Genomic DNA, 20686 nt, shown 5'->3' with positions numbered 1-20686 from the left:
TTCTCCATGGAAAGGACTCTGCTATCATCCACCATTGTTGTTTTCCATGGACATCCAGGCCTCTTTGAGTTCACAAGCTCACCAGTGCACTCTTTTTTTCTGTTGATTTGGCCACTCCTAACATTTCTGCTATCTCTCTGATGAATTTCTTCTTATTTTCAGCCTCAGGATGCACTGTTTCACCTCCACTGAGAACTCCTTTGACCGCATGTTGTGTGTTCACAGCAACAGCTTCCAAATGCAAAAGATACACCTGGAATCCGCTCCAGACCTTTAAACTGCTTTAAGGTTAACGAGGGAAGAGCCCATGCAACATTTTTATTTATTTTGCAGTCTTCTGAGTCAATTGTCCAATTACTTTTGGTCCCTTGACCAAAAAGGGACCAAAAAGCTGTAATTCCTAAACTCTTGGTCCAATTTGGATGTGAATACTCTCAAAATACTACTGAGAGTCTGCATTTAAGCGAACATTGATTATATAATTGTATCCTGAATATGTTTTCATAAACAGCTAATATAACAAAACTTGTGTCACTGTCCAAATATTTCTGGGCCTAACTGTATGTGTACTTTAAGTGGAAATACTTTTATTTGTCAGTAGTCACTATCTGACGTCTCTGTTGCTATCAGAGGTTTGTAGCAACTAGAACCATTTACTTGTTTAACTTAACAAAAAGTACTTCTAAGGAGTAGTTTTACTGCACCGTTCTTACTTTTTCTTGACTAATAACTCTTACCTGAGTACCGTTTCTAACTCCTCTTCGTCTCTATTTATTTCACTGAATGAAGGACCAAACGTGCACCAGGCACATTTTCAGCTTGACTTGAAGTGAGATCTGCTCTTTTAAACAAACTGCTGAGGCTGCTGGACCATTTCAAGGTCAAGTGAATATATTTGCTGCAGCCCTGCTAAATGAACGGCACAGATTTTCACTATTCTACCTATTCTATATTTACCCAGTATAAGTAAAAGTGTCAAAAAGCTTTATAAGAGCAATTTGGAGATTTGTTGCTTTTGCCTTAAATAAGTTATTTAGGTATTTATTTGTTCCTGTTTTTTATTTTTATTTTGGGCATTATAAGCTTATTGTTTCTGCCAATACACCCTTTTTAGACTGTTTTAATTTATGTTACATGGACATATACTCATTTATTATATACTTATGTGTCTGAAATAAATATCATAATCTAATCTAAATCTAATATTTTACTCTTAAAACCACAGAAGTGTAAACATAACTTTATATTTTTATCTGTGTGATTAAATGCTTTTCACAAATTAAATCAGACATTATAATGAAGCAGTTAGTCTGTAGCCTTTTACCAAATCCTTTATAACTCTTATTTGAGTTTTTACTTTTTGGAAGGAATGCTTTTATTTAAATATTTTTTTGGCTACTCTACCCACCTGTTTGCTATGAACTCAAAGCAGGGAGACTGTAACACTTTTTGTTATAGTTAATTTATAATGTATAATTTATTTCAAGTCATGTAACCACGGCATTCACCAACATCACCCTGAAGGTGTCTGAGGTCAGGACTCACTGTGCTCGCATTTCCACGTCCTAATGCAGTCATGTTGGAAAACAAAGGGGCCATCCCCAAAGTATTTCTTGGAAAGTGGGACCATAAAATTGTCCAAAACGTCCTGGTATACTGAAGATATAAGAGTTCCTTTCACTAGAACCAAGGAACCGAGCCCAACTCCTCTTCAGCAAACTTTATGCTTGACACAGCACATTCAGTCAGGAAAACGCTGTTCTCCTGGCCGCCGCTGAACCCCCGATTTATCCGTTGGATTTTCAGATGGTACATGATACATCACTGCTCTAAAGTACCAAAGGTGACACGTTTTATACCTTTGCATGGGATGTTTTGCACTGCACTGAATGCAGCTGCTGGGTCATGGAAACCCACTGCATGAAGCTCTGTCCTACAGCTAATCTGAAGGTCACGTGACGTTTGGAGGTCGGTAGCTGTCTGCGGGAAGTTTGCTACCTTCGATAATTATGCACCTCATTGTCCAGGATTCCCCGCTGTGTGATTTATTTTTTTATTTATTTTTTTTTAAGTGGCCTACTTGCTCTTGTTCCCGAATCAGTTCCTATTTGTTACAATACCACTAGGAGGTGACCCTGAAATACAGTATATAGTGTCACGCTGGACTTCCCTTGAAAGCGACCCATTCTTTCAGAAACATTTGCAGAAGCGGCGCCTGGAGGCCATTGTGCCGGATGTTCTACACCTGTGGCCATGAAAGGGAGCAGAACCCCTGAAATCCCAGTTTTGAATACTTTTTTTTGCAGTTAGGGGAATTTCCAATGCATTTTTTTAACAATCAGTCACTCTGAATACAAGTATGTCCTGAAAAACATTTTTTTCTCACATTTTTGGGGGAAGTGTTACATCGGCACCAAAGGTTGATCTCTGTTTCTTACAGTTCTCACATAAATGCGTTTGAAGAAAACGTGCGTTAGTCTTCAGCGTGTCGCGTTTTTCCTCCTCTCCAGTAGTCGGCGCTGTTTCCTCCTGTACCGCCGAAAAGTGTGCATGTCCCTTTAATTCCGCTCACATGGAACTCCTGGCCGGCGTTCCGTGCCGCGTGCTGCTGGCGGTCCTAACGTTCCAGAGCGGACCCGAGCGAGCCGGAGCTTCAGCTGCTGTCACTTCTGCCCAACGGCTCCGCGCCTCCAGACAGCCGCGGCTCTTTGAAGCGTCCCCGCTTAGCAGACTAGCTAGAGAGCCCCCCGACCAACACAGACAGACTTGTTTACATGTCCGCTGAAGGACGGCTGGCCGCTCCCTCCGTGTCTTATTATTTTTTTTTGCACCGACGTCCACTCGTTAACGGCCGCCGCTTAGAGCTCCGCGCGGAGGTTGATCGCAACCAGCAGGATGACCGAGGAGCTCGAGCAAATCCTGCTGCGGCTGACCCAGCCTGACAACGCTGTTATCCAGCAGGTAACGGCAAGCCAAGCTAGCTCCCCTTTAAGCCAGTGCTGGAGGGGACTTATAAACCCGCTAACGACAGAAGCAACAGCTGGGGAGGCAGGTTAGCTAAGTTACCGTTAGAAACGGAACGGCAGTTTAACTGTCGAGCGGTTTGGCTAGTTTTGGTCGAAGTGTGTGTCGATGTCTGCGGTCGGTGAAGTAGCTGATTTAAAATAAGTTAGAATAATGAGCTGATGTGGTTTGCTGTCAACTCTTTTTCTTTTTTTTCTTTTTTTTTTTTTAGGCCACAGCCCAGCTGCAACAGGCGTTCAAGGACCCGGCTATCATACCAGCCCTCTGTGCTGTGATGAGTGGCTCCCAAAACCCCGAGGTATGGCCAGGCTGTTAGTAAACCGTGTTTACCCACAGAAGCACAAGGATGCTTCCAACAGACACCCACGATGAGTGGGTGTCTGGAGGAAAAGGCCCGTGACAACTTGATGACACTCCCTTTATATCCCATCTGACAGCTTGACCCTAAAGCTTCACGTCTGCTGTCTTTTTTCCTCACCATTCCTCTACATCCAACCTGTTTTCATGTAACACAAAATGCAAGATAGAAATTTGCACGTTTAAAAAGTTATGAGTAGGTAGGTAAAAAAAATATCTGTAAAGCAGAACGTTTATGGACGAAAGCACAAATGTTGAATCATGTGAAGGACCAGTGTGGCACATCACATTTTTCTAAAAGCAGATTATTCCTGTTATGTTACAGGACTGCTCTCACTTGGATTATTCTAGATGTAAATCCTGTTTTCTACCCTGTCAGTTGAGTAAAAGGTTAAAGACGCAAGGAAGACAAGAGAGACACTGTGAAGCTGAATAAAAAAAAAAAATCAGTTTATGTAAAAGTGTAATGCAGGAAGTCTCTTTCTGACACGGGCAGATGTGGAATCAAAAAGATAACAGATCAGTCAATGTAGGGATGAAACAAAGTTTAAAATAAATATGAATTACCCACTGAATGCTTGAAGCTGTTATTACTCCTAATTTTGATTATGGCTTAAAGCTCCTGAAAACTCCCAATTCAGTTTCATGGAAAATTTTGATGTTTCATAAGAACAATACAAAAGCTTTTTAGTAGAGAAATGTAGTTGCCAGGACTGCTGACATGACAGATGTCCAGCAGGCACTCACTGAGCTCCCCATGAGGAGGGTAAGCCACCAGAGGCCATTGTTAACAAAGCTGGCTGTTCAGAGTGGAAAGCTGAGCTTGTTCATGGAAAGTTGAGTTACAGGAAACCCAAGTGCACAGGCGACATGAACGGCCGCAGCTTTGGGTGGATTGTGAAGAACAGCGTGTTCAATAATTTGTGGGGAGATTCATCATTTCAAGGACAGCAGCTGGAATCCACCAGAAGCAGATGGACCCAGGACCTGGACTTTTTTCATGTTGTTTGTTTTTAAGCTACTCTTAAACCAGAATCAAAACATTTTGAATCCACCAGTGCAGAGATGATCTGAGCGCCTCTCTTAAAGCCTCCTGGGCTTCCATCACACCTCAGAACAGCAGGTGGGGCGCCTCCATGCCACGCCACACTGACGCAGTAATTGATGCAGAGTTTAGACCAAAAGTATTTATTTTTTTCCAAATTCTGTTGAAAGCAACAGCTGATTGTAACAATATATTATTATTATTATTATTATTATATAATAATCTACAATATTCACATGCTCAGAGGAGCTGGCATGAGGACCGACCTACAGCATTATAACCCACTTGGTTTCAGGCGACATATTCCCATCACTTATATGTAAAAAGTTACATTTCATACAAATGTGTGATCCAGAATGTCTTGAGCACACAGAGTTCTTATATTGGCCTCATTTAAGATCCAGATTTAAGTAGTTGAATTTTTGGGGCGTCATAAGCTGCAAGCCAGAATGATGAAAGTGAACAAAATGACTTGAACTTTGTCACTCTGTGATTAATAAGTCAGTTTCAGCTCCTCAACTGAATATCTGAAACATTTTGACTACAGTCTCATCTGAGGTGCTCCTGTGTATTAAAGCGTTGCTCTTGGCCATCTGCTGCTTTTTACTAGAAAATTATGTCAAGGTAATTCTTTACTTTAGCCGGGGTCATAATGACATTAATGCTCATCCTTCTGAAAGTGAGCGGCAAAATCAGAGGCTCTATACCTGCATGAGGGAAACGCCTCAGCAGGCGTTGTTTTTAAAACTTCCTGGATTTTCTGTGAATTGAGCGGGCCTTGTGTCTCTGTGGTTTACGTCGTGTGTGCAGATTCGCCAGTCGGCTACAGTGATGCTGAGGTTAAGGGTGAAGAAGCACTGGAACAAGATCAACCCCAACGACAGAGAGAGGTCCTTCTGCTTTTCCTACACAGCAAATCGTCCTGAAGCCAGGACCGCACAGGCCTGGCTCTGACCTTGACGTTTACCTTTTATTCGTTGTTTCCTCGCAGCCTCAAAGCAGTGGTGCTGCAAGCCTTCACCATGGAAACAGAGTAAGCATTGAGGATTGGAAGCGAACGTTACCCAGAAGTGACGCGTTAATGTTGAGCAACACTGATGGCTCTCCTGGCACGTTGCAGGCACAAGGTGCAGCACTCTCTCTCCCAGCTGTGCGCGGTGATGGTCAAACACGAAACACCGGACCGCTGGCCCGCTCTGCTGCAGCTCCTCAACCAGTCCACCAAGAGCACAAATCCTCACGACCGACAGGTGGGTCCCCTGAAGCAGGGCTTCTCAAACTGTTCCTGGCCAGGGACCCCTCAGCGGCGGTAACATTTTTCCAAGGAACCTTTAGATTCCTCATGATGATGATATCTTTAAATGGCCTTTTGTATTGTTAAATGCATTAGGAATTATGTATCTTTTTAAAAATATGTATGAATATAATATTAGAGATTTGGTGGAGATTAGATCCTCATTCTCGATGGAACTGTTGTCATCCTTCCTAATTTTAGCTGATTTCGGTTTTACCTTACTTGACAAAGTGGACGGAGTTAAATATTGGTCCATTGTGTTACTTAACTTAACCCTGACACATCTTCAGCAGCGCCTCCTCAAGCCCGACAACATGCGTTTCACGGACCCCCAACCCGTGGTTCGTGGACCCCGGGGGTCCGGGTAACCCAGTATGAGGGCCGCTGCCCTAAACATTTAGCAGCTGCTGCCTGAGGACAGGTTAATTTCTTCCTTCGGATAATTCCTCAAATCAGATACAAGAGGATGGCTCACCGTGTTTTGGTTTATCTGTATTGACTAATATAGTTGTTGTTGTTGGGTTTTGTTTCTCAATCAGTGAGCAAATCTGTGTCGTTCAGGGTCTGGCCTCAGTTTTGGTGGAGAGATCTCAGCTCTCTTGTCCCGACAGATTGGCCTCCTGCTGCTGAACAAGGTCATAGAGTCCAATCCTGAGCCCTTCAAGCCTTACTACTGCCAGCTGCTGCAGCTGTTCAGCGCCGTGCTGCAGGACTACAACAACCCCACCGCGCTGTACTACTGCATCCTCACGCTGACCGCCATAACGGCCTACACCGGCACCGAAGAGATGGTGAGCACCTTTTAGACGCAGCGTGGTCCTTTCTCTGTGTTCAGTGTTCTTCAACGTGTTCTCGCCGCTCCGCAGAAGCAAATGCGCGCCATCATTCCGAGCCTGATCGCTGCTCTAAAACACCTCATCAAGGCAGATCAGGTAATTTCACCCTGTTCAATACGCCGACTGTATTACCCATCCGTTTCCGGTCCGGTCACGGTATCATGAGCTGTTGGGTTTGGGGGTGTCGGTCCGCTCAGGTCCAAGCCAGTGAAGCCTTGGAGGTGTTAATTGAGCTCATGGAGATCGAAGTGTCCATCATTGTGCCCCACATTACAGACATCGTCCGCTTCTGCCTGGAAGTAAGACGTGAATTTGACCTTTTGTTTTAATTATTATTATTCCTGAAGCACTTTTCTGAGACGCACAAGACTTTTATCTGTGTTTTTGTTTTCAGGTGGGCAGTGACACAGCACTGAGTGACTCTCTACGAGTTAAAGCGCTCTCCTGCATCACCTTCCTCATCAAGCTGAAAAGTAACGTAGGTAGAACCCCTGAACCGCCACCGGTAGCTGTCAATATCTGAGCGGCCGTTCGTTTCATTAACCCTTCACATCTGGTCCGCTACTACCACAACCAGATGTAGTTTCATAGAGCGGCAGGAGTTACTGTATAATTCTAAAGTGGAGGGAAATAGTTTAGATAGTAAAAACGACAGTCTTTGACTACATAAAGACTCAAACTCTCCATAAATGCGTTGCTTCTTGCAGACGGTGCTGAAGCAGAAGCTGCTGGGTCCCATCCTGCAGAGCATCTTCCCCATTCTGACGGCGGTGCCCTCACCTGGCGAGCAGGACCCCGAGGATGAAGAGGATGATGGCGGGGACCCCACCGACAGCGATAACCCCAAACACGGCGCCGCTCAGGTGGAGACGAGTTATTCCATCGCGTTTATGTGTGAAGCGGTTAAATCAGCAGGACGTCCACGGATCAGGAAAAGCTTTGATTTGATGAGACGTTTGTTTGTTTTTTTTTCAGATGATCGACACCATGGCGCTCCACATGCCTCCAGAGAAACTGTTCCATCACCTTGTAGGTCATTTAATGTTGATTATTACCGCCGTGTCAGAACTTTCCGAGGTTGTGTTAACTTTATCCTCTCCTCTGTCAGCTCCCCCTCACCCAGGCCTGCCTCACCAGTGAGAACCCGTACCAAAAGAAGGGCGGCCTCATGTGTCTTGCTGTGCTGGCTGAGGGATGTGCAGACTACATTCGCTCCAAGTATGTCAGCAAATAAGCAAGTTGCACCGCTAACGGCGCTCTGAGCCTAACGAAGACTCTGTTTGGTAGGATGCTGTCGTCGGTGCTGCAGACCGTCTGCCAGAGTCTGACGGACAGCGACAGGGTGGTGCGCAGCGCCGCCCTCTTTGCTCTGGGCCAATTCTCAGAACATCTACAGGTCAGTCTTTTCACTCTCAAATGCGTGCAAGACGTCGCGCAGTTGTTCTTTTAACCCACTTACACCAACCAGGTCATCATTCTGTGTTGATGAGTCCCTTTTCGTACTGTAACAATGTGAGACAAAGGACCTCAGAGGGTAGAATTAAGGTTGCCTAATTTAGTAAAATAGTTATTACCAGAGAAACTCGACAGAATGGCTGAAAAAAATGCAATCACAGCCATATTTCTAATAAAAACAATATAAAACCCTTAAATATCTAACGTACTGCACTCGTTCAACCTTAAAACGTGTAAAGATAATGAACATGTCATTCCTGATCAGAAACAGGAGTAAGACTGTAAAAATCAAACTATTGAAATGAAAATGCTACAGAACCAAAAAAGAACAAAACTAAAGCTTAAAAAAAAACTTTAGATTTGAGAAAGATGTGGAATGCTGGTGAACTAATCACACTTAAGTGCTGAAGTTCATGTAGCAGTCAGGCTCAAAAGTCAAGATCTTAATTTTTAAAAGGATGGTCCCTCAGATGCTGTCAGGTCTTCAGGAAGACTGATCAGACCATTGGAGGAAGTCAGGAGGGCTTTGGATTGTTCGTAGGATAAAAGCAAATGAGACAAATGTCTTCTTTTTTGTCTCTTATCGTGAACACCTCACCAAGGAGGCGTCCTAACCAGATGCTCAAGCCAGCTAAGGTGGCTTGAGCATCTGGTCTTGATTCCAGATGAAGCTATACAATGGTGGCATATTTAATTGTAAAATGGTAATATTGAGATTGCGCCAATTTATGCTCAAATATGCAAAAACAAAATCACCTCAGCTTGATAAAATTGCCTTTTGTTCTTCATCACATGCCCTCTAGCCTGAAGTCAGCAAGTACTGCGCCGAGTTGATGCCTTTGCTGCTGGGGTACCTGTCGTCTCTGAACGAGGCCAAAATTGGCCACGTCACCAAAGCCTTTTATGCTCTGGAGAACTTCATGGAGAACCTGGGTAAGACTTTCAGAAGGTCCACAACTATGAAGCTTAACATCTGACCCAGGCCTCAGTCAGGACCATGACAGGCAGCTGTTTTTTTATTTATGCATTTACATTTTTTTTTCGTTTTTCTAAAAAAAAAAAAAACATTAGTAACTGAAAGCTTTAATTAGGTTTTTGTTTTCTTTCTTTAAACAGGTTCAGATATTGAACCCTACCTTCCCACCTTGATGGAGACCATGCTGTCTGCCCTCATCAACGCAGAGAGCCTGAAAATAAAAGAGCTGGCCATGTCTGCCATTGGCGCTATAGGTGAGGATTCACTCAGATCCCGACCGTCGGACACGGACCTGAATCCGCTTTGGCCCAATATTTATAAAGTACAAGGAAACGAGCAAAGATTTGCTGATTTCCTAAACTGAAATCCTTGCATCTGTTCTGGTCCGTCTCTGTCCTCCAGCACACAGAGCCTCTCATTATGTCTTCGTCTTTTCTCAGCTAATGCAGCCAAGGAGATGCTGGTTCCCTATTTCCCTCCAGTGATCGAAAGCCTGAAAGGTTTCCTCACCGCCACCACGGAGGAGATGAGGCCTCTGCAAAATCAGTCCCTCGGTAAATCAACCCCGTTTCCTCTCGTGTTGCCCTCTGGCCGAGATGGATGACGGCGAACCGCTTTGCGAGTCTGTTGCGGAGGATGATCCCTCCCTGTTTCTGTTTCCAGACACTCTGGCTGTCCTGGCCCGCACCATCGGCAAAGATGTCTTCAGTCCCCTCGCTGCAGAATGCATTCAGCTCGGCCTCAACCTCACCGACGCCATCGACGACCCTGACCTGAGACGCTGCACGTAGGTCGAGCATCACCCAGCGCTCCCAGATTCTCTGATGGGGAGATGTTGGTCGTCGAGGGTTTTGTCTGAACCCTGAAATCTGAACGTGTGCTGAAGGCGCTGTTGCTCTCACCATCAGGTATGGTCTGTATTCGGCCGTGTCCACAGTCAGCCCCGAGAGCCTGACCCCCCACCTCGTTGCCATCACAACCGTGATGCAGCTCGCCCTGAAGTCCAGCGAAGGAGTCACGGTACAAAGCTCACACACTTCCCACCCAGCCCTCTGCACGTCTTCTCTGAATTGAATTAAGCTGCTATATGAAAAACGGTTTCCAGGCGCACCTCGAAGAGGACAAGACCTTCCTCCTGCTCGATGATGACGACGACGACGATGACGAGAAGGACAACAACAAAAACAAAGCAGGAAAAACCGAAGAGGACTGTTTGGAGGACGAGCCGGAGACGGACATCCACGACGTGGCAGGGTGGGTCCAGGGGAACGTGTGTCCACCTCTGGCTGCCGTTCAGGTCGCTGCCATCAGCCTGTCTTTCACGTGTTTACAGGTTCAGCGTGGAAAACGCCTACATCGATGAGAAGGAGGACGCCTGTGACGCCTTGGGAGAGATCGCCTTAAACACAGGGTGACAACGTTTCCGTCCTCTTCTGTACCTTTTTGAATTTGGAAGCTGTTGCTCTGGGTTTGTGTTTGTGGAATATCTGCCTCATGTTGCTCCGGGTTCTCCTCACAGCGCCGCCTTCCAGCCTTTCCTGGAGTCCAGCTTCCAGCAGGTCTTCGAGATGAGAGACGTAAGTGATGTGGTGGTCCTGTGGGGGGGTTAATGTCATCTGTGCTATCATCCATTGTCTGCTGTGTACTTGTTTCATCCTGTTGACACGTGGGGGTGCGGCTGGAGCTTTTCCCTGCTAACAAAAGACGGGTTCGCTACAAGCCAACAGAGACAGGAAGCTGTCCACATTCAGCACACAGAGGAACGAGCAGCGAGGCAAACATCTTCTGACACGTTAGCATGTCCTGCTTTACCTCAGGTCATGTTCAGGAAATGCCACCCATGACAGAACCTGAAGAAGCCTCCCCTTTGAGTTGTAAATACAGTTTTTTACGTCACACTATCAAAATGAAAACTCGATACACACCAGAGAAGGAACCCGCTTCTTTTGAAAAGTTCTGTCAGAACCAGCGTGTTCTGGAGGTGAGCGTCAGGTTCCCTTGAGCTCACTGCTTTAGTGTTGCTGTGCAGCCTGGAAATCGTTGCTTAAAACGGGGGCTCCCAAGCTTTTCAGCACACAACCACCAAAATAACACAGACTGGTGACCCCCTTTTCGTGGGTGGGATTTTATTTTTATTTATTTTTTTGGGTGGATTCATTAAAAGAATGAAGCCATAATATTTTGAAAATACACAAATTATCAATGAAGTAGATTTTTTTTTTTTTTTTTTATAAGAACCTTAACAAGAAAAGTGCAGCCTTCCGTTGTGCATTAAAACGAGGAACGTTGTAAAGTTGTACTTTGGCACCGGTTTCACAAATAAACACATTTTTTTTTTTTTAGTAAATCAGCATCAAATGTTTCCATGTCCTGTGATAAATAATCAGGCCAACAGCATCACGGATTCTCCACTGTACTTAACAAGAGGCATGAGGTACCCCAGTCCCACCCTGACTGTTTCTGTCAATTCCAGTGATTCTTGTTAAAATCAGTTATCTTAATCTGTTTTGTTTTTTTTCATCCAGTTATAAATGTGACCAGGATCTTATTACAGTCCTGCTCTAAGCCTATTTGATGCTTATCGTTTGGCGTAGCTGAGAAGCTTGCTGGCAGAGAGATGATCTGCCATCAGTGCGTTATCGACCGTCCTCTCAGCATTATTGATTCTACAGTCAGAGCAGCCGGACTGTTTTGGTGCAGTGGCAGAGAATGGAGCGCGTCAGAAAAGCTGACATTTGCTGTTATTGGAACCTGGAGCAGCACTGCTCCTGCTCCCACTAACATCTAAAACTGTTTCTCCATGCGGGGATTTGCTCTGAGCAGCACTAATAGTCTGTATCCCTCCACAGTTTCCTCATGAGGACGTCCGCCGGGCAGCGCTGGGCGCTCTGGGTCAGTTCTGTCAAGCTCAGCACAAAGTGTGGGCTGAGAATCACTCAGAGACCAACCACCAGGGTAACACCGGATACTACTGAATGAATAACATGCTGTCTGCTCACAATTATCCCCCCCCCACAAGATGCTCTTCTTATTTCTCCAATCTCTGGCCCCAGCCCTGTTGAAGCTGCTGGACGTGGTTCTCCCATGCTTCTTTGAGACGGTGCGGACGGACCGCGAGCGTCTGGTGGTGATGGGCGTCCTGGAAGCCATGAACGGCGTGATCAAGTCCTGCAAGGGGGAGGTTTTCAAAAACCCCTCCCACCTCAAGGAGATCAGCCACCTGATCCGTGACGTGCTGAAAAAAAAGGTGGGAGGACGGACAACAGGGCTGTGACTCATCCGGCCTTTAAACCGAACAGGAAGCGAGGCCAAAGTTTGGATAATAAAACTGACCGGAATGCTTTTCTGTGTTTGCTCCCTTCTGCCTGATTAGACCGCTTGCCAAGGCAGTGGCAACGATGAAGCTGATGATGAAGACCAGCAGGTACCTCAACCATCAGGGCTCTAGTCTGTGAATACATGCTAGGTTTAAGTAACTTAATGAAGAGCCGCGTGTCTTTTGCTCACCATGCTGACCCAGAAGGTGATTGTTTACTGAAGGCGCGGCTTTTCATTGAGCTTTCTGCTTCAGGCCGAGTACGACGCCATGCTCCAGGAGTTTGCAGGAGAAGGGATTCCTCTGGTGACCTCCAGTGTTCCTGCAGACAAGTTTGCTCCGTACCTTAATGACCTGCTGCCTCTCATCATGAGCAAAGCTGTAAGTCCAAAAAGCACCGGTCCACACATGGTTTGTTAGGCAGACTCAAACTCAAATCCTGCCGGTCCCGGTCCAGCCAAAACCAGACGCCTCCGTCCTGAATTACTGGCTTCAAAGATTTAAAGTGGGTTCTGGGTTGATTGCAAGCATGGAAGCCTAGAGGTTTACGGCGGATTCTGATAGGAGTGTTGATGAGTTTGTACAATAATGTTGGACTTGATGATTAGGAAGACGTTAAAAAGTCCAGCTTGTAGGCATTTGTTTCTGAGTCTTTGGTTGGATAAAGTGAAGGTCGTAGCAGTAGAAGGAGAAAAACCCTTCTTTAAAGACAAGTTAATTTCCATATACATACACTTCCGATTGGCAAAATTATCAGACAGCATGGGATTAATTTCCACTGTTATGCTGATGATTTATCCATAAATCCTGATAATTCCAATCAGTTACTTCGACTGCAGTCATGTCTTGATGACATCAAAAGCTGGATGACTTTAAATTTCCTGCATTTAAATTCTGACAAGACAGAAGTTGTAATCTTTGGGCCAGAGTCCTCAAAAAATAAAGTTCTTAATCAATCACTTAATCTGGGTGGCATTAACTTCGCCTCTGGTAATAAAGTTAAAAATCTTGGTGTTGTTTTCGACCAAGACATGTCATTTAAATCCCATATTAAACAGGTTTCCAGAGTTTCCTTTTTTCAACTCCGGAATATCGCCAAAATTAGAAACATTCTGTCCAGGGGTGATGCTGAAAAACTAGTCCATGCATTTGTTACTTCAAGGCTGGACTATTGTAATTCTTTACTATCAGGAAGTCCACAAAATGCAGTTCAAAGCCTTCAGCTGATCCAAAATGCTGCAGCAAGAGTTCTGATGAAAATCAACAAGAGGGATCATATGTCTCCAATTTTAGCTTCCCTTCATTGGCTTCCTGTTAAATCAAGAATAGAATTTAAAATTCTTCTTCTAACGTATAAAGCCCTTAATAATCAAACTCCATCATATATCAGAGCTCTGATTACCCCGTATGTTCCTAACAGAGCACTTCGCTCTCAGACTGCAGGTCTGCTGGTGGTTCCTAGAGTCTCTAAAAGTAGAATGGGAGGCAGATCCTTTAGCTATCAGGCTCCTCTCCTGTGGAACCAACTCCCAGTTTTTTGGTCCGTGAGGCAGACACCCCGTCTACTTTTAAGACTAGGCTTATAGTTAGAGTGGCTTAAGTTACTCTGAGCTATCTCTATAGTTATGCTGCTATAGGCTTAGGCTACTGAAGGACATCAGGAGGAGTGAATGGTGCTTGTCAAGACTTGATGCAATCGACTGGGTTCCATTTGATGTCAAACCTTTTGACCGATCTGTATAATTTCATTGAATTTTACTTTGTTGAAATGCCTTGATATGGCGTGTTTTGAATTGGCGCTATATAAATAAAATTGAATTGAAGTTGAGTTAAGGAGTTCAGTCCTTTTTCTCCAGTTTTTAAAGGCCATCACAAAAGTTCCCTGTGAATTTATATCATTGACGTGTGTACATATCCATGGAGGGATGATATGTTGATGGATGGATGGTGTGTGATGCTGATGGCGCAGCCAGGATGGCTTAATAAACAGAAGATAAACAGACTCAACACTGCATAGAGCCTTTTGTTTGTGGAAAACTCCAGAACTGCTGATATTGCAACAAACATTTGGTATTATGGTGAAGAATGCACGATTCTTCATGCTTTGATGTTTTCCATCTTAAAAGAAATCGTCCTGCACGGTGGCTGATCGCTCCTTCTCTGTGGGGACCATCGGGGAAATCCTCCACGCTCTGGTGACGGCGCCAGCAGGCCGGAGTGTGGCAGCGCGACTCTCCAACCGCCTCCTCCCCGTGCTCGTGGCCGGAGTGAAGGACGGCGACGCCGAGGTCCGCAACAACAGCGTGTTTGGGCTGGGATGCCTGGCTCAGGCAGCCGGGCCGCTCATCGTGTCGTATCCTTTTACGCCGCCTAACGGGTTCTGCGGGCCGCACCGCGTCCAAGTTGGTCCTGAACGCCACGCAGAGACTACCCCATGATGCTGTCGGTGTTTTCAAACATGCTGGGCAAGGAGTCCGACCTCAGGGTCATCGACAACCTGTGCGCTGCCCTCTGCCGGATGATCATGAGCAACGTGGACGCCGTCCCCCTGGAGCAGGTCTGTCCCACTTTGATACCTTTGGCTTCACATTAATGCAGAAAACGTCCCAAAGGAAACCAGCGGGTGTTCTGCTTTTCCTCACAGGTCGTGCCTGCTCTGGTGTCCCATCTTCCCCTTAAAGAGGATCAGGAGGAGAACCAGACGGTGTTGAGCTGCCTGACGTTGCTCTACAAGCACAGTCCTGCCCTGGTACGCTTTCAGCTGCCGCTCGCTTCTTTTCTCTGTCGTCGTCCTGATAAAAAGTCCGACTTCTTCAAACTGTTAAGACTTCTCCTTTTAAGACTTTTAAAAAGGATTATACTAATGCTCAAGCATTAGTATAATCAGAGGCTATGTTGACACTGCAGCCTGAAGTGACCCAATTCTGATTTTTTTTGCCCCTATGCAACCTGTATCTGATCTTTTTATGACAGTCTGAACAACACAGATCGGATTTTTTCAAATGCGACCCAGGCCACTTGGATATGTGGTCCTGAATCCGATACGTATCTGATCTTTTCAAATGCGACCTGTGTCTGTACGGCCGGGTTGCATTTATCCGACCTGTACATCACTGATACTCGACAAACGTCACTATTCTGCGTCCTGCTATGCAGAAGCGGGAAGAAAGACGACACCCATAGCGGACTACAATGAGGAGAGCAGTCAATGGAGGGAAAGCTCCGGTTAGAAAATAATTATAGCAAAATGCGCGCCAGCATTATAATCCATGTTTACTTCTGCAAACACTGAGGACGCTTGCTACGTGTGATGTCATCGCGTCCTCTACTGCGCATGCGGGACACTTAAGTTGAACGCATTCAGTTCACACAGGAGATCACATACAAGTCGCATATATTTGGAAATGTGAACGGACACGCAAAAAAATCCGATTTCACAAAAAAATCCGAATTGAGCATCAAGACCTGCAGTGTGAACGTAGCCTAAGTTGTCACACCACGTCATTATAACCGAGTTTTGCTGAGTGTTAACATTCATCATGCTGAGGTCAAAACGGGCGTCCCGGCTTCAGTTGTGATAATTTCTGCTTGTGATCTGAATCTGGCTGCTTCTCAACCTCCCCTATAGTAATAGTTGGTTTCTCTTTAATGAAGCTGTTTTATGAGCTGGGAACATCAGTATTTATACAAAACCATGATGAAACAGTCTTTCAGTCAGTTATGCTTTTTTTAATTAAATATGTCAAACATTAAAGCCCATTTTATAAGAGCAGAATCTGAATAAATCCGTCTGAAAACCAGGAGCTTGGTGTTTCAGGAGGTCGGTGCGTTTGTCCATAAGCTCTAACAGCCGTCGCTGCGCTCGTGTTTAGGTGGTGAAGGTGATGAAGCCCGTCGTCGCTGCTTCCTGCCATGTCGTCGGCCACAAGGACGTCAATCAAGGTAAAGCTCGCTCATCTGGGACGTCGGCTCTCCAGCGATGTTTAAAAATGTTGAGTTTCTGCAGTTAGTCGTGGAAAAGGGAGTAAAAGCCTCCTCCCACTGAGCGCTCAGAGCCTGCATCCGCGCAGAGCTCCTCAGTATTCTGTTGAGTTCCACTAATGGGTCTTCAGTGATTAGCTGTCGACGCTGACTCTCGGCTGCTCTCCCTCAGAAACCCAGAGCTGTGCGGTAGCTCTGATGAAAGAATTGGCCCAGAAGCACGGCGCAGAGTTCCAAGCAGCAGCCGCCTCCCTTCCTGCAGAGCAGCGAGCCAAAGTCGCCGTGGCCGTCAGCTCCTCATAGCCCCAGCGCGCTCTGCCTCTAACACAGAGGTGGGACAGGGGACGTCTGTTTCCCCTCAATGATGCATCTGGCACTTAGGCCCCACTAGCAATTTCACAAGATCTGCCTCTAATTTATTGTTCAAATTTCACCACTGTTCTGTTTAACTCTGTTTTTCTGTTCTGGGTTTTGTTATTCCTCTAAGAATATAAAGTTATTTTCACTCAGACATTAAAGTTTACAGGATCCACTCATCTGTGCGAAGTTTAGATTAGCGATTCATTTCCAGATCAGTTCACATTCTTTCTGCTCTGAGCTCATCTAAGTGCCTGTTTCCTTTATCTTGTCATGCAAAGTCCAAACTCTATTTTTCCATGACTAAAGGAATAAATCCACCTGACACAGCAGAGGTAACTTAAACACACCTGATGTAAATAAAGTTATCTCTCACTAAGTCTTCCTGTGAATACGTGCTGTAAACCCGTCTTTTGGTCGTATGTGGTGCAGGAAGTGAAAAAAGGAAAAGCAAACATTTGCACACATGTAACAAAGATTTTTACGAGCTTTCATATCTGCTTACGTTCAGCTGTTTCAACCCCTCCCCTTTGGAAAGTTAAGTAGCGTTTAAACTCTGAAGTACGTTTAAAAACTGGACATCTACTACATGCCAGCCCTGTTTATTAATAAATCTGTTTCTCTTCTACTGCCGTTTTCTTTGAATGGATGTTGTCCTGTGGTGCATCAGATGTCTCATTGATCCTGAACCTCGGTGTTGGTGGGCTGCCGCTTCTTCAGGTCTAACTCCATAGTCATCTCCACGGGGTTCAGGCTCTTCTTCCCTGTAATGCAAACAAATAATATTTTAAAGCCACACAAACCGCTCCACAGTCGCTTCTACTAGTTTGTGCTACAGCCACAAACCTTATAATTAGGCATAATTACACCATGTTGCCTAAATTATTCGCTCACCTAACTAAATAATGGAAACCACCAGCGTTAATCACTGATACAGCCACATGGGGGCATAAAATCAAGCACCAGGCAGCTGTTTGTGAAAGAATGGGTCGCTCTCAGGAGCTCGGTGAACGGCAGCGTGGTTCTGTGATTGGATGCCGCCTCTGTAACAAGTCCATCTCCTCCCTGCTCCTAAATATTCCAGTCAGCTGTCGGTGGTACAACAAACTGGAAGTGACGGGGAACTTCAGCCACTTAAACTGATGGAGCGGGGCAGCGGATAATGAGCTGCAAAGTAGGGATGGGTCCAAACTTCAGATTAGCTCCCCAGCTCATAGAATGGGTTTCTATGACCAGCTGCATCTGAGCCAAACATCAGCAACATCTTCTGCTGTTTGCCAGAAGAACGGTTCATGTCTGACTGTATTGTACCAAGTCTGGTGGAGGGGTTGCTTTTCGGGAGCTGGGCTTGGCCCCTTGGTTCCAGTTTGGACGACTCCATGCTCCAACCCAGTTTGGAGGTGGCCCCTCTCCTCTTCCAACATGACCGAGCCCCAGACCCTCTTGTCTGACCTCACAAATGCACTTCTGGTAGAATGGTCAAAAATGCCTGTGAACGCCCTCTGAAACCTTGTGGACAGCCTTCCCAGAGGAGCTGAAGCTGTTATAGCAGCAAAGGATGGACCAACGCCATATTCAACCCTATGGATTAGGAATGGGAGGTCATTTGAGTCCTGGGTAAAGGCAGGTGAGCGAATATTTTTGACTTAAGTGGAAGGGAAACGGTACATAGTGGCACCAGCGTTTGGTGCTGTTACAGCAAATCTTAGGGTGCTGGCTTTGCACATCCAGAAAAGATAAAAACTGAAATTTTATCCGCCCTTTTTTATTAAATTTTTTTGTAAATGTGCTCTAGTTCAAATTTAATGAGTAACGATCAACAGTTTTGTTTTCTCTCAATGGAAGAAAATGGATTCAGGTCTTGATGGAAACTATTCTATTTTTGCTCTGGTTTAATCTCAAATTTCCAAGTTCCTGCTAACAACCAAAAAAGCTTCCCTACAGCATGATGCTGCCAACACTATGCGGTTATCAGTATTAGTATCAGAATATTGCTAAAATGTTTATTCCAGTAACTTGGTTCACTAAGTGAATCCTATAGATTAATCACAAACTGATGTTAAGCCTTTTTTTTCCATTGTGATCATCTTCCGCTTACATCTAATGAAAAATCTACTTTTAAGGTTAAAATATTATTACATCAGACCAATTTAAAAACCGATTTTTCAGAAATGTGGGCTTAATGAAAAATATTTGAAAACTGCTTCAAGGTAACTTCAAAAGGAGCTTTTAATCTGACAAACAAGCCTCAGTGGACCGCATATCCTAATTTATTGAATGTTCCCAGTTCACTGTGGGAGCGAGGTGTTCGTGGTGATGGAGTGTTTGTATTTCTCTGCCCAGCCTTAGGATCTAGGCCAAAATAAAGACCATTTGGTCTCATTTGACCACAGCACCTTGCTCCTTTGCTGTGCCCCCCCCCCCCCCCCCCCCCCCCCTACATGCACTCTGGTGCATGTTTTAAACCTCTCTGCTCCTGCACAACTGGTTTAGATTATTTTTTCCTCATCATTGCCACCAAGAGCTACAGAAGCCTTTTAATCCCCCGTCCACATAAACCGGGTGTGCGGCAGCAGGAAAACACCCAAAACCTGCTAGATGGTGGATCCTGAGGACCAGAGTTGGGGACCTCCACCCTACGCAGCTTAAACATGACTTGTTGTTTTGTATTTTTTTTTATTTTGTGTCTCCCCGTAAAGGCCAGATAGGTGGAGTACTAGACTAAAATCTGTGCTGCCTTCAACCTGAGCATTGGATCACGGCAGCTCCTCCAGAGTTACCATGGTGCTCTGGGTGATGCTTCCCAGCCATGTCGTCTCAGATCTGCTTAACGCTGATATTCTCTAACAAACACCAGAGGCCTTCACAGAGCAGCCGGCTTCATACCGACATTAAATTAGACCCGGGTGACCTCTGAAGGAAATTGGTTGCACTGATTTTAATTTAGGTCAAAGTGCAACTGCACAACACGCTGTTTGTTTATACTTGTGAACATTTTGGGAAAGCATCCAAAGTTTTTCTTCCACTTCACATTTATGCACTGCTTTGTGTCGGTCGGTCTATTTTTGGAAAAAGAAACTGCATTAAACTCCATGGACGTTTGGTTATAATGTGACAAAAATTAGCCTCATGCTTGAGAGACCAAGGTCACCAACGTGACTGCGCTGCCTGCTGAAAGCAGCTGAAGGAAGTGCGTGCCGACCTGGGGATCTCTGCTTCCAGGGCTGAATGTCCATCCCCGTCCGGCAGAAGGAGCGGTCAGTGTGGGCCTCCGTGCTGTACAGGACCTCCTGGAGCTGCTTGTCTCCGGGCTTCTTGGCTTTCACTCGCACCTGAAGCGACACAGAAACACAGCCGTCACTTCCCCCCGGGCCGCCGCCGCCCCGTTCCAGCGGAAAAACACTTTTTTTCACGGCGAACGAGCCCGTGCCTCTAGGATGGTGGTCTCCTTCTCCTTCAGCTTCCCCGTTTTGTTCTTCACCTGCGTCTTCTTGGTGTCGACCCACACCACCCTCTCCTTCACGTCCGACCTGCACGCACGCAAGCACACGCTGGATGAGGGAAGCCCTACCTCGAAGGCAAACGCCGGAGAGAGAGGAACCTCCACCTGACAACCGCGGACTCACTCTTGGATGCCCAGGTCGGCCAGGGTGGTGTCCAGGAAGGGAAAGGCTTGGTGGGCGGCGTCGGGCCCCAGCTCGATGGGCAGCGCCACTGACATGGGGATGTCCTGCTCCACCTCGACGCGCACCAACACACTCTGCGGCTCGTGGGGGTTCCTGCCTGCCGGCTCGCCTCGTCTTCCGTCGGCCTCGCCCTCCTCCGACGAGGCCTGCTTTTTGTCTGCCGCCAGCTTGAATCGCTGCTCTGTTCCTAAAACCGTACACTCTTCAGGGACTCCTATCGATACGACCGATGCTCCCTAGCTGCGCCTCCTGTCTCCGGCTGGATGTTATCCCTGGGGGGGGGCGACGATTCTGAGCTCTGCCTCCTCCGGTGGATAAAGGCCTCTGGAAAGTGTGACTGCATGCAGACCCAGCTCGGC

At 46.0% G+C, this 20686-nt stretch overlaps 2 protein-coding genes across 2 annotated transcripts; one reads left to right on the top strand and one right to left on the bottom strand.

Moving 5' to 3' along the window:
• The first annotated feature begins 2573 nt into the window (after positions 1-2573).
• Positions 2574-17269, top strand: LOC105920655 (importin-4). The gene is made up of 30 exons (XM_036125114.1): positions 2574-2961; positions 3236-3322; positions 5237-5316; positions 5418-5459; positions 5547-5676; positions 6332-6511; positions 6587-6652; positions 6754-6855; positions 6951-7034; positions 7264-7419; positions 7532-7585; positions 7665-7774; positions 7844-7952; positions 8815-8944; positions 9128-9241; positions 9428-9541; positions 9651-9774; positions 9896-10007; positions 10093-10241; positions 10321-10398; positions 10507-10564; positions 11837-11942; positions 12041-12234; positions 12361-12411; positions 12559-12684; positions 14430-14656; positions 14728-14860; positions 14948-15052; positions 16176-16245; positions 16457-17269. Exons 1-30 carry the CDS (start codon positions 2896-2898, stop codon positions 16585-16587), a joined length of 3288 nt encoding a protein of 1095 aa, XP_035981007.1. The 5' UTR covers positions 2574-2895; the 3' UTR covers positions 16588-17269.
• On the bottom strand, positions 16012-20686 carry si:ch211-196f5.2 (uncharacterized protein LOC556372 homolog). Its single transcript, XM_036125115.1, has 4 exons — positions 20268-20686; positions 20072-20171; positions 19844-19973; positions 16012-17405 (listed from the first exon to the last, which is right to left on the bottom strand). The coding sequence occupies exons 1-4, from the start codon at positions 20360-20362 to the stop codon at positions 17317-17319; spliced, it is 414 nt and encodes a 137-aa protein (XP_035981008.1). The 5' UTR covers positions 20363-20686; the 3' UTR covers positions 16012-17316.

This window comes from Fundulus heteroclitus, chromosome 21, assembly GCF_011125445.2.
Source record: "Fundulus heteroclitus isolate FHET01 chromosome 21, MU-UCD_Fhet_4.1, whole genome shotgun sequence".
Taxonomy (NCBI): domain Eukaryota; kingdom Metazoa; phylum Chordata; class Actinopteri; order Cyprinodontiformes; family Fundulidae; genus Fundulus; species Fundulus heteroclitus.
Note: the sequence above shows the minus strand (reverse complement) of the source record. Positions and strands in the feature narration are given on the sequence as shown.

Coding starts and splice junctions, on each gene's coding strand:
- LOC105920655 (XM_036125114.1), top strand. CDS start 2,896: ATGACCGAGGAGCTCGAGCAAATCCTGCTGCGGCTGACCCAGCCTGAC. Junction 7,586..7,664: donor AGAAACTGTTCCATCACCTT/GTAGGTCATTTA, acceptor CTCCTCTGTCAG/CTCCCCCTCACCCAGGCCTG. Junction 11,943..12,040: donor CTCAGAGACCAACCACCAGG/GTAACACCGGAT, acceptor CTCTGGCCCCAG/CCCTGTTGAAGCTGCTGGAC.
- si:ch211-196f5.2 (XM_036125115.1), bottom strand. CDS start 20,362: ATGTCAGTGGCGCTGCCCATCGAGCTGGGGCCCGACGCCGCCCACCAA. Junction 20,172..20,267: donor GCCGACCTGGGCATCCAAGA/GTGAGTCCGCGG, acceptor GCGTGCGTGCAG/GTCGGACGTGAAGGAGAGGG. Junction 17,406..19,843: donor CTGGAAGCAGAGATCCCCAG/GTCGGCACGCAC, acceptor TTTGCATTACAG/GGAAGAAGAGCCTGAACCCC.